The following is a 12,800-nucleotide window of genomic DNA, read 5'->3' as shown; positions in this document are numbered from 1 at the left end:
TCTTCCCAGGTGTCTGCCAGCAGGGCTATGCAACCTGCCATTATTGTCCATCCCTAATTGCCCTTGGGAAGGTGGCGATGAGTCGGGGATAGTCTTGCTCAGTAATGTTTCCTCCATACAAGGAAGCTTAAAGGAAAAGTTGTTTTGTTGCTATAACAGTTTTTTTTATTGGGATGTGGATGTTGCTGGCAAGGGCAGGGGATGAAGTCCTTGAAATGAGCAGCTTACTAAGCTATTTGAGAGTCAACACATTGCTGTGGATCTGGAGTCACATGTAGGCCAGACCAGGTACGGACGGCAGATGTCCTTCCCGAAAGGGCATTAGTGATCAAGATGTTTTTTTGCTTACGACAGTCGATGGTCACCTTGACTGAGATAAGTTTACAATTCCAGATTTATTCGTTGAATTTAAATTCCACCATTTGTAGAGGTGGGATTTGAACCCATATCCCTAGAGCAATAGCCTGGGAGTCTGGATTACCACTGTGCCATCACCTCCACTGAAGTTACACAGGTACAAGAGGTTCAGAAAAAGAATCCACTCATACCAACTCAAAAATGTGCGTGTCTTTTGCAGAGGATTTTACATGGATTTGACTATAAAAAGACATAACCAGAGTTCTGGAGTAAGCTTGTTCCAGAATATAATGACAAAATAATCAGCTGTTCCCGCCCCCCACACCCCGCCCAATAAATTAGTTCACACAACTAACTTTTCCCATGCCAATGGGTGTAATCAATACTTAATGTAGAAAACGACACAATTAGTTTAAAATAAGCAAGGGGTGGCATGGTAGCACAGTGGTTAGCACTGTTGCTTCACAGCTCCAGGGACCCGGGTTCGATTCCCGGCTTGGGTCACTGTCTGTGCGGAGTCTGCACGTTCTCCTCGTGTCTGCGTGGATTTCCTCCGGGTGCTTCCGTTTCCTCCCACGGTGCAAAGATGTGCAGGTTAGGTGGATTGGCCATGCTAAATTGTCCCTTACTGTCCAAAAAAAAGGTTAGGTGCTGTTACTGGGTTACAGGGATAGGGTGGAGGTGTGGGCTCAAGTAGGGTGCTCTTGAGACTTTGGTGTGAGTGGTCGCACATTTGGTGGCTCCTGCTCGTGGTGGAATTTTTGGAACTTTTCCCCGGCTAACAGGTGGACTTGTTGATCAAAAAAGGTGCAGAGAGAGTGTCCCATCGGTGGATGGATTTGCGGACCAAAAGTGATCTAAAAAGAAAGGAACAGTTGGAGATAGTTGGAATTGTACCTGCAACACAGGCGAAGATGGCGGAGGGTCAGGGATCGGACCTCCACTCCCAATGGTCGACGGAGCAGCTGGTGGGTTTCCTGAACGAGAAGTTCACACATGAGAAGAAGGAGAATTTGGAGGACCTGGCTAGGATAGTGGATCGACAAAGGCAGGGATCGACTGCCTGAGACGAGGCTAGAGGCCCAGAGCCAGGCGATCCAGAAGGTGGAAGAGATGGTTGGGGAGCACGAGGAGCAGCATGCCTCCATGCCAGCCGAGATAGGGGTGATGTGGGATCACCAAAGGCAGCTGCAGGAGAAAGTAGAGTATCTGGAGAATCGGCCTCACAGGAAAAATTTGAGGATCGTGCGACTGATGGAGGGCAGCGAGGCAGGGGACGCTGGCATGTATGTGTCTTGGATGTTCGTAAAGCTGCTGGGAGAGGGGGGGATTTGAACGACCCTTGGAAGTGGACCGGGTGCACAGAGCGCTGATGAGGAAGCCGCAGGGGAACGAGCCGCTGAGGACGATGGTGGTGCGTCTGCACCGGTTCCTGGACAAGGAGCGGATCCTGAGATGGGCCAGGCAGACGAGGCGCTGTATCTGGGAGGGCAATGAGCTACGTGTGTGTCACGTAGGGGGTGAAATTTGGTAGGCTCTATAGGATCGCCCGTGGATGACCTCTAAGGGTAGTGAGCTGTACTTTGGGACCCTGGAGGAGGCGATGGAATTTGTCAGGGACAATGAACTGGCAGGAGAAGGAGGACATTGAACTTTTGAGGAGATGATCGCTTTCTGTTCCTGTGGGTCTGTTTTGTTATTGTGTTTGGGCCCATTGCTCTGTGTTGTTTCTTGGTGGGGGATGGTGGGTTGCTCTTTTCTTTGTGTTGGGTGGGTGTTGTTAAGTTTGTACCAGGGTGATGTTTGAGCAGGGGGAAGGGAATCAGTGGAGGGGAGGATGCTAGGCCCAATGGGCTAGCTGGGCGGGCTAGTTCACAGAAGCGAAGTGGGGCGTGAGCAGGGGTTAGTGTGTTGATGGTGGTTGGGTTGTTATTTTGTGGGGGGGGGGGGGGGAAACTGCTGACAGGGGAGGGATTTCTAAAACGTGGTATGGGGAGGGTCGATGATGATGGGCACTCGAGGGCGGGCCTGAGGAGGTGTGGGACATGGTCTGGAGGCTGGTCCAGGGTTATCGGTTGATCAGTGTGGGGTGTGGAGGGCAGTGCCCCCGACCAGGTTGATCACATGGATCATAAGAGGGTTGAATGGGCCGGTCAAGAGGGCCCGTGTGTAATAATAATAATCGCTTAGTGTTAGCACATTTAGAGAGTTTAAAGGCGGACGTAGAGCTTTCACAGGAAACACACCTGAAGGTATTGGATCAGACTTACTGAGGAAAGGGTGGGTTGGGCAGGTATTCCATTCAGGATTAGATTCTAAAACGAGGGGGGTGTCAATTTTGGTTAACAAACATGTGGCGTTGGAAGGGGAAGATATGTGATGGAGTGGGAAATTAGAGGGAATGCCGGTGTGCTGGTTAATATTTATGCTCCGAACTGGGACGATGTGGAGTTCAAGAGGCGGGTGTTGGGGAAGATCCCTAATCTGGACTCGCAACTGTTGACAATGGGGGAGGATTTTAATATGGTTCTGGGTCCAAGATTGGACCGGTCCAGTTCAAGGTCAGGGAGGGTGACGAAGGAGCTGAGGGGGTTTAAGGAGCGCATGGGGGAGGTGGATCCGTGGAGGTTTGGGAGGCCGAGGGCGAAGGAATTTTTGTTCTTTTCGCGTGTACACAGGGTGTACTCCCGAATTGACTTGTTTTGATTTAGACAAGGTATTGTGGGGTGGGGGTGGTCGACATGAAGTATTCAGCAATTGTGGTGTTGGATCATGCTCCGTGTTGGGTGGACTTGAGGGTGAATAAGGGAGGGGGCCAGCACCCGCAGTAGAGGTTGGATGTGGGGCTTTTGTCAGACAAGGAGGTTTGTGAGCGGGTGACGGCAGCCATTCGAAGGTATGTGAAGCTAAATGACACGGGAGGTCTCGGCAGCCACATTGTGGGAAGCATTGAAGGCAGTGGTGAGAAGGGAGCTTATCTCGATGCGGGCACACAGGGAGAAGGCGGAGTGGGTGGAGATGGAGAGGCTAGTGGAAGAGATCCTGCAATGGACAGGAGATATTCAGAGGCCCCGGAGGCGGGGCTGTTGAAGAAGCGGCAGAAGCTCCAAATGGAGTTTGGGATTTTATCCACAGGGAAAGCGATTTGGCAGCTGAGAAGGGCGAGAGGGGTGGTTTACAAATACGGGGAGAAGGCGAGCAGGATGTTGGCACACCAATTGAGGTTGAGCAAGCAAGAGGCAGCAAGGGAGATCGGGAAAGTGAAAGTGGGGGGGGAAACAAGGTTTTGGACCTGGTGGGGGAAAATGGGGTGTTCCGGGATTTTTACAGTAGGCTGTATGAGTCGGTACCCCCGGCCAGGGTGGAGGGGATGAGGCAGGTTTTGGAGGGATTGGAGTTCTCGAGGGTGGAAGAGGATCTGGTGGGGCTGGCTGCCCCCATCAGGATGGTAGAAGTGGTGGAGGGGCTTGAGGCGATGCAGCCGGGCAAGGCCGCAGGCCCGGATGGATATCCAGTCGAATTCTATAAAAGGTTTTCGGGGGTCCTGGGGACCTTGTTGGTGAGGACGTTTAACGAGGCGACGGAGCGAGGGGTGCTCCCCCCTGATGCTATCGCAGGTCTCTTTGATTCTGAAGCGGGATAAGGATCCGGAGCAGTGGGGTCGTACAGGCCAAACTCACTATTAAACGTGGATGCCAAGTTATTGGCCAAGATCTTGGCCTCAAGAATTGGTATTTTGGTATTCAGATGGTGCAGGGGTGGGAGCAGTTTCCTAGGTTAAATCTGGCTCGGTTGGTAGAGCAGACAAAGAGGGACTTTAGGAGGTAGGATGCGCTCCAGTTGTCATTGGCAGGAAGGGTTCAGATAGTGAAGATGATAATCCTCCCGAAGTTCTTATTCGGATTCAGAGCCTCCCAATCTTCATTCCCAAGACATTTTTTACGAAAATTAATGGGGTGATTTCAGGGTTTGTGTGGGCGGGTAAAGCCCCGCGGGTGAAGAAGGTGTTGCTGGAACGGGTCGGGAGTGGTGGTGGGGGGGATGGGAATGGGTTCCGTTACTTGCAGCTGAAGGACTTTGTGTGGAGGCAGTTACCAACCTTTCCGCATCTGCCATCCCAGGGGCTGCAGGATAAGGTAGTGTCGAAAGCGTGAGTGGGGAAGTGGAAGTTGTCGGAAATCTACAAGTTGCTGATGGACTGGAAGGGAGCCCCGATAGGGGAGGTGAAGCGGAAGTGGGAGGAAGAATTGGGTAGGGAGTTGGAGGATGGATTGTGGGAGGATGCCCTGATACAATTTAAGGTGTTCCACAGGGCTCATATCATTGTGACCCGGATGAGCAGGTTTTTTGAAGGGGTGGAGAATAGGTGTGGGCATTGTGCGGGTGGGCCCACAAATCATGTCCATATGTTTTGGGCATGTCCGAAGCTTGGGGGATTCTTGGCAGGGGAATTGCCGCGTCATGTCGGAGGTTTTGAAAGTAAGGGTGGTCCCGAGTAGAGGTGTCAAAAGACCCGGGAATCCAGGGGGCGAGAAAGGCCAATGTCTTGGCCTTTGCCTCCCTGGTAGCCCAGAGACGGATCTTGCTAGAATTGAGGGACTCGGAACCCCCAAAGTCAGGGGTGTGGGTGAGTGACATGGCTCGGTTTCTCAGGCTTGAGAAAATCAAGTTCTCCCTCGATGCTAGGGTTTGCCTGAAGGCAGCAGCCACTTATCGACTTCTTTGGAAAGGACTAAGCTGTCGGCAAGGGGCGGGGGGTTGTTAAAAAGGGGAGGCAGGGGAAGTTGGGAAAGGTAGGGGGCAGGTTTGTGGGGAACTGCTGTCGGTGTGTGGTTTTTCATTGTGTTAAAATTTATAATATAAATGCCTCAATAAAATATTTTTCAAAAAAAAAATAGGGTGCTCTTTCCAAGGACCGGTGCAGACTTGATGGGCCGAATAGCCTCCTGCTGCACTGTAAATTCTACGATTGCATGAAAATACTGCAGATGCTGTAATCTGAAATGAGAACAGAGGACAACGGAAAAACTCAGCAGGTCTGCCAGCATCTGTCAAGTTTCAAGTCCTTTGACTCTTCATCAGAACTGAAGGTAGGAAGGGAACTTGACTTGGAATCCATGTGAGGTGAGTCGCAAATGGAGTCAGTCGCTGAGGAAGGAAATGTGGCTGTGGAAGCGAGTTTTGGGAAACATCTTGTCAAACACAAAGAGGAAAATGGCAAGCAGTGAGGGTGTACATGGTAAAAGAGGCTGAAGGTGGCTCAAGCCGCAACAGATTTGAAGTAGTTTTGCCTGCAGAACGCTCAACATGTTCCTTTACTGACAGGAATACGTCCGAATACTAATCCTTTCAGACCAGCTAAACCCTGTTTGCTATTGTAGCTGAAATGTGATTCTATTTTCCCGCTTGTGGCAGTCTTTTTGTGGCCTTTACCCCGGTTTGCAGTTGGAATTGTGAAGGAAAAAGTTGTAGGAGTGTGAGCAGAAGAGATTGACCCCCTAGTTTATGGAGATGCGGGCCAGAAGTGCCCGAAAAAAGAGAAAATCAGTTGGTTGGAGCAGATGTGGTGCTGGCAACGAACACGGATATGGCGGAAGGGCAGGGGTCGGCCCTGCCGGCTCGGTGGTCGACGGATCAGCTGGTGAGCCTCTTGAATGAGAAGTTCACCCAGCAACGGATGAAAAGTTTGGAGGACCTGGGCCAGGCAGTGGACTCGATCAAGGCAGTGGTTGACTGGCAGCCGAGGGACAGGCGATCCAGAGGTTGGGGGAGTTGGCGGGGGAGCATGAAGAACAGTCCACTTCGATGGCAGCGGAGATGGGACTGATGCGAGACCAGCAGAAGCGACTGCAGGAGAAGGTGGAAGATTTGGAGAACCGGTCACTGAGACAGAACATTCGGATCGTGGGTCTGCCGGAGGGGAGCGAAGGAACGGATGCTGGTGCGCATGTGGGGAAGATGCTTGAGAAGCTGCTTGGGGAAGGTCTGATCGGCCGGCCGTTGGAGGTGGATCGAGTCCACAGGGCACTGATGCGCAAGCCCCGGGTGGGGGGGAAGCTGCCGAGGGCGACAGTGGTGCGGTTGCATCGGTTCCTGGATAAGGAGCGTATCATGAGGTGGGCCAGGCAGATGGGGCGATGCGCCTGGGAAGGTGGCAAGATCAGTGTACACCAAGAGCTGAGTGCAGAGCTGGCTAAGAGGAGGGCGAGCTTCAACAAGGTCAAGGCGGCCCTATACAAGAATGGCGTAAAATTCGGACTACTGTACCCGGCTCGCCTATGGGTGACCTATGAGGGCTGAGAGCTATATTTTGGCTCGTCGGAAGTGGCAGTGGAGTTTGTGAGAGGCAATGGACAGGCAGGAGAAGGAGGACTTTGAACTTTGGTGGAGGAGATGTGAAGTTACTGTAATGTACTGTGGAAAAAGGTCGGTTTTTGGTGTTCGTTTTGTTTCTCTATTTTTCAGCTTCAGGCTTGTTTACCATTCTTTGTTAAGAGATGGGTGGTGGGAACACGCCTATCCTGTGTTCATTTCTTTCTTCTTTGATTGTTCGCACTAATGTTTGAGCGCGGGGGGGGGAGGGGATTCAGTGTGGGAGTAGGATGCTGGGCGCCAGGGGCGAGGGCTGCCAGGCTAGCTAGGAGGGCTAGTGAGCTAGTTCACAGAAACACAGAGGGGGTGAGCTGATGATCAGTTGGGGGGGGGGAGAGACGACACTATTGCTGACAGGGAGGGGGGAGGGGGCCTTTAAAGTTGAGGAAAAGGAAGGTTCATAGACGGTGGACGCCCGAGGGCAGGCCATGGGAGGTGTGGCTGATCAGCGGAGGAGGAGGGCAGGGTGCCCCCCGACCAGGCTGGTCACGTGGAACGTTCGGGGACTGAATGGGCCGGTCAAAAGGGCCCACTTGTTCGCACACTTGAGGCAACTGAAAGCGGATGTGGCCATGCTGCAGGAGACACATTTGAAGGTGGGGGATCAGATTAGGTAGAGGAAGGGATGGGTTGGGCAAGTGTTTCATTCAGGGTTAGACTTTAAAATGACGAGGGTGGCGATTTTCGTTAATAAGCAGGTGGCGTTCGAGGTAGGGAGTATAGAGGCAGACCCGGGCGGGGAGATATGTCATGGTTAGTATGAAACTGGAGGGAATGACTGTGGTGTTGCTGAATATATATGCCCCGAATTGGGATGATGTGGAATTTATGAGACAGGGGCTTTTGGCAGGGATTTGCAGACATCGGGCACGATTCTCCGCACCCCACACCGGGTGGGAGAATCGTGGGAGGGCCGGGCGAATCATGCCACACCGCCCTGGCACCCCCCGCGACTCTCCCACCCCCTCCCAAAATGGCGTGTCGTGTTTTGCGACAGGCCGCTCGGAGAATCGCTGCTCGCCGTTTCTCACGGCGACGGGCGATTCTCGGGCCTGGATGGGCCGAGTGGCCTGCCGAACTCGACCAGTTCACGCCGGCACCAACCACACCTGGTCGCTGCCAGCGTGAACAGTGCGTGACCGGTGTGTGTGGGGCCTGTGGGGGGCAGAGGGAGGATCGAGCACCACGGCGTGCTCAGGAGATGTCTGGCCCGCGATTGGTGCCCACCGATCGCCGGGCCGGCGTCTCTAAAAGACGCACTCTTTTCCTTCCGCCGCCCTGCAAGATCAAGCCGCCATGTCTTGCGGGGCAGCGGAGGGGAAGACGGAAACCGCGCATGCGCGGGTTGGCGCCGGCCAACCTGCGCATGCGCAGCTGACGTCACTTAGGCGCCGCCGGCCGCGTCATTCCTGGCGCGCCGCTTTGACGCAAGCGTCAAGGCCGGGGACTCGGGATTAATGCGCCGCCACTCCTAGCCCCCTGGGGATGGGGGGGGGGGGGGGGGGAGAACAGGGGGCGAGGAGCGGCCTCCGACACCAGAGTGAAACACTCCGGGTTTCACTCCGGCGCCGGCTGTTTGTCTCCCTTTAGGAGAATTGCGGCCTTCATGTCTGAGGTCCTGCAAGGGAGGGTGAATCTGGGTTCAGAGGTGGTGATATTCGGAGTTTCGGAAGGTCCGGGAGCCCAGAGGAGGAGAGTGGCCGATGTTATGTTTTCTGACACAATACGTGACAGGCCAACAAGAGGTGAGGCCACTTTGGATTTGGTTTGGGGTAATGAACCAGGCCAGGTGTTAGATCTGGAGGTAGGTGAACACTTTGGAGGACAGTGACCACAATTCGGTGACCTTTACGTTAGTGATGGAAAGGGATAAGTATACCCCGCAGAGCAAGAGTTATAGCTGGGGGAAGGGCAATTATGATGCCATTAGACATGACTTAGGATGTGTTGGTTGGAGAAGTAGGCTGCAAGGGTTGGGCACACTGGATATGTGGAGCTTGTTCAAGGAACAGCTATTGCATGTTCTTGATAAGTACGTACCAGTCAGGCAGGGAGGAAGGGGTCGAGCGAGGGAACCGTGGTTTACCAAAGAAGTGGAATCTCTTGTTAAGAGGAAGAAGGAGGCCTATGTGAAGATGAGGCGTGAAGTTTCAGTTGGGGCGCTTGATAGTTACAAGGAAGCGAGGAAGGATCTAAAGAGAGAGCTGAGACGAGCAATCTGTTGCTTCACTGGTGGCCCGGAGACGGATTCTGCTGGGATGGAGGGACTCGGAGCCCCCGAAGTCGGGGGTATGGGTAAGCGACATGGCGGGTTTCTCAGGTTGGAGAAAATCAAATTTGCATTAAGGGGTTCATTACAGGGGTTCGCTCGGAGGTGGCAGCCATTCCTCGACCTTCTTTAAGGAAAATTAGTCTGTCAGTAAAGGGAGGAATAAGGGTTGGAAAACCAACGAAGGGAGGACCGTGCGACGGAGTGGTTATATGGTTGGGGTCTGTGTTTGGGGGAGATGGCTATGTTATTGTTGGTTTTTTGTCTTTCTTGGATCTTTCCGTTTAAAAGTGTTAAAATTATAAATGCCTTAATAAAATATTTCTAATATAAAAGGAGACAAATGGAAATCTTATCGGAGAGAAGTTCTAACGAAGAGCCAAAGGACTTGAAATTTTAACTCTATTTCCCTCCTATTGATGCTACCGGACATACATAGAACATAGAGTGCAGAAGGAGGCCATTCGGCCCATCGAGTCCGCACCGACCCACTTAAGCCCTCACTTCCACCCTATCCCCGTAACCCAATAACCCCTCCTAACCTTTTTTGGTCTCTAAGGGCAATTTAGCATGGCCAATCCACCTAACCCACACATCTTTGGACTGTGGGAGGAAACCGGAGCACCCGGAGGAAACCCACGCACACACGGGGAGAACGTGCAGACTCTGCACAGACAGTGACCCAGCGGGGAATCGAACCTGGGACCTTGGCGCCGTGAAGACATACTGCTACCCTGCTGACCTGCTGAGTTTTTCCAGCGCACTCTATTCTTCTAGTTAGTTTAAATATTTTAAAAGCAGAACAGTGGGATAATGGACTAATTTTCACGCTGATGCAAAATGATGCTTTAAAAAGGCAATGACTCAGAGATCTGACTTGAATCCTTAAGATTTTGCATTCTGCTCACCACGTTTTGTCTACCTTTGCTTAGCTAATCACACTTGGGTAGATGTTTCCCTGTATCATTTCAATGCTTTTGGTTACTTTCAAATAATTTTCTGCTAATTGTATATACAGTGGGTGTACCTACACCTCAAGGATGCAGCGGTTCAAGAAGGCAACGCACCGCCATCTTCTGAAGGGCAATTAGGGCTGGGCAATAAATGCTGGTCTAACCAGCGATGCCCACATCCCATAAATTAATTTTTTTTAAATGTATCAGATTTTATTTCACATGCTGATATTACCAATACCAGGCATTTTGTAATTGGCCCACTATTTCAAAAATACTGTGCAGTCTCAATTTCATTTTGATCATTAATAAATACTTCGCTAATTAGTTTGGAAAAGGAAAGTTACCGTGGCAACAGCGATTCCCGGGTACAACTTTAACAGTCCCACATTCTGATTCATATCAGTCTTCTTGGTGTGCACCGTAAATGTCTTTGTTGTCTTTGGTTTCAAAATATTGTTCCAGTTGACTGTAAAGATAAGGAACATAATTTCACACCTGCAGTTCAAGAAACTGAAGGAAACAAAACAATTGCCGTTACACAGCACATTCCATGAGTGTAGGGCATCCCAAAGCACTTTACAGCCAGTGAAGTACTTTGAAAGCGTAGTCAGTGTTTAAATGTAGGAAATGTGGCGGTCAATTTGCGCACAGCAAGCTGTTGTAATGAACTCCAATTGGCTTTATTGGTTGGCCAATTGGAGTATGATCTCCCTCAATGATAGCTCATTGAGGGGGCCCATATAATCACCTTTGTGAGCCAGTCTTAAGTTGACTGGACTGCTAGCAGCACTGTTTGTAGCTGCTCCTGTAATATCGTTATTGTAAATAAATATTGGTGTGGTGACGGAACTCCTGTCTCCCGTGGATTACTACAGCTGTGCTGGCTGGGGGGGGGTAGATACTGGCGACAATACTGGGGCGAACTCCCCTGTTCTTTCAAATAACACCGTTTACTTTATATCCAAGCTGAGAGGACAGACTTAGGAAACGGTGCAGCAGTCTCTTCATTACTACACGTCAATGCCAGCTTTGAATTTTTTGCTCAGGTCCTGCAGTGAGGCTTGAACCCACAACTTTGTGACTCAGAGGCGAGAAACTACAGACTGAGCCAAGCCAACACTGTTACACGAAAAAAAAAACACACTACGCACAGAAATAAGATGCAATTTGCAAAAAACTATAATTACATAAAAACTGGGCAGTTCATCAGTTTGTTGCCTTCGGCAGACTGTCATCCACCTCTGCGGAGGAGGGAGAGACCTCAGAGCATGCAGCAAGGGAAGGAATTCTCCGGCCACTGGGATTCTCTGTTCCTGCCGGCAGGTTTCCCAGCGGCATGGGGTGTCTTCAGTGGGAAATCCCATTCACAAGTGTCGGCTACAGAGAATCCCGCCGCCAATGAAAGGTGTACCGCCGAGAAACACGCAGCTGGGGGACTGGAGAATCCAGCCCCATGTCCCAGAATGCTCCACCAGCACAGATACTCTCACCTCAGTGCAGCTGGAGTTGAGGGGAGGCAGTGGCTGACCATCAAGGCTGACCGATCCCTTGTCCCCTTCACCGTCAGACTGGGGGGGGACTGGGGTGGTATCCAGGCACAGACCACCATTGCCACTGCCTGCAAGGCAGCCATCTTGCTGCACAACCCACCCACCTTGGCCTTGGTTCTGCAGTGACATCAGCCGTATGGGTGCCCCCACTCCACAACCCCCATACCCACCCTCCGCCATACACCCCCCAAACTGACTGCCACTCACCGGGGGGGGGGGGGGGGGGCATCACGCAGCTTGCCCAAGGGCAATGCCCACAGTAGCCCCCTACAGGGGGGTGCAGATGGGGGCCACGGAGCATCCTGCTGGCATAGGCAGCACCAGCCGACATTACCCCTGGCAGCGGGGATGGGCAGCGGCCCCCATGGTGCCAGGCACTGACTGGGCCAGGGTTGTGGGAGGGGGGGGGGGGGGGGGGGGGGGGGTGGAGGCACATAGGCAGTGCCAACCGAGGCCACTGTGAAGTCCGTTGGACCTGGCTGGGCACGGGGGTACACACCGTGCTAACGTAGCGGCCTTTAATCGCCTGCAGACAATGGATATTAGAATTCAACCAGCAATGGTGGCCTTCCTGCTAGTCACCGCAACCCTGGGGAATGCCCTGTGGCTGTAAGAGCTGGCGTTGCTCAAGAAGGAGGAAGCTGCAGCTGCTGAACCTGAACCAGAGGAATAGGAGGCAGCTGCTGAGGATGGAGAGCCGCCCAACAGGGCGAGGAGGAGGTACAAAGGAAGAGCCACATGAGGCCTCGTGTATACCCCCAGCGCCTCTCATTTGAGTGCCTCCCGGACCGGGCATGCCATAGAAGGCTCCGGCTGAGCAAAGGGGCAGTGCGACATATCTGCCAGATCATGGCACCTGACACTGCGAGGGAATGGGGGAGGACACCCACTCCCCGTGGCCGTCAAGATGACGGTCGCCCTCAACTTTTAGGCAACAGGGTACTTCCAGGCGCCAAGTGGAGACCTGTCCAGAATCTCACAGAGCTCAGTGCACAGGTACATCCACGTTGTCATGGAGGCCCTTTGTGCCCAGTTGACACAATATGTCCATTTCAAAGTGGACCCAGCTCACCAGCATGCCCGGGCACTGGGGTTCGCCATCATCGCCGAGATGCACCGAGCCCAGGGGTTGATCGACTGGATGCATGTCGCCCTACGAACACCTACAGATGACAGGCCGCTCTCACAAACTGAAAGGGGTTCCACTCAATGAACGTGCAACTGGTGTGTGACCATCAGATGTGCATCATGCACGTATGCACCCGATACACTGGTAGTGTGTACAACACCTTCATG

At 52.5% G+C, this 12,800-nt stretch overlaps 1 protein-coding gene across 3 annotated transcripts in view; it reads right to left on the bottom strand.

The window, feature by feature from the left end:
* Nucleotides 1-12,800, bottom strand: part of LOC119953515 (60 kDa lysophospholipase-like) — a 161,869-nt gene that overhangs the window by 80,860 nt on the left and 68,209 nt on the right. For all 3 annotated transcript variants that reach the window (XM_038777890.1, XM_038777883.1, XM_038777897.1), the window contains exon 7: nucleotides 10,299-10,420. In XM_038777890.1, the coding sequence (XP_038633818.1) occupies nucleotides 10,299-10,420 (122 nt within the window). The remainder of the gene's footprint in view (nucleotides 1-10,298; nucleotides 10,421-12,800) is intronic.

This window comes from Scyliorhinus canicula, chromosome 2 (assembly GCF_902713615.1).
Source record: "Scyliorhinus canicula chromosome 2, sScyCan1.1, whole genome shotgun sequence".
In the NCBI taxonomy this organism is placed as follows: Eukaryota; Metazoa; Chordata; class Chondrichthyes; order Carcharhiniformes; family Scyliorhinidae; genus Scyliorhinus; species Scyliorhinus canicula.
This window is presented reverse-complemented; position numbering and strand designations above follow the sequence as displayed.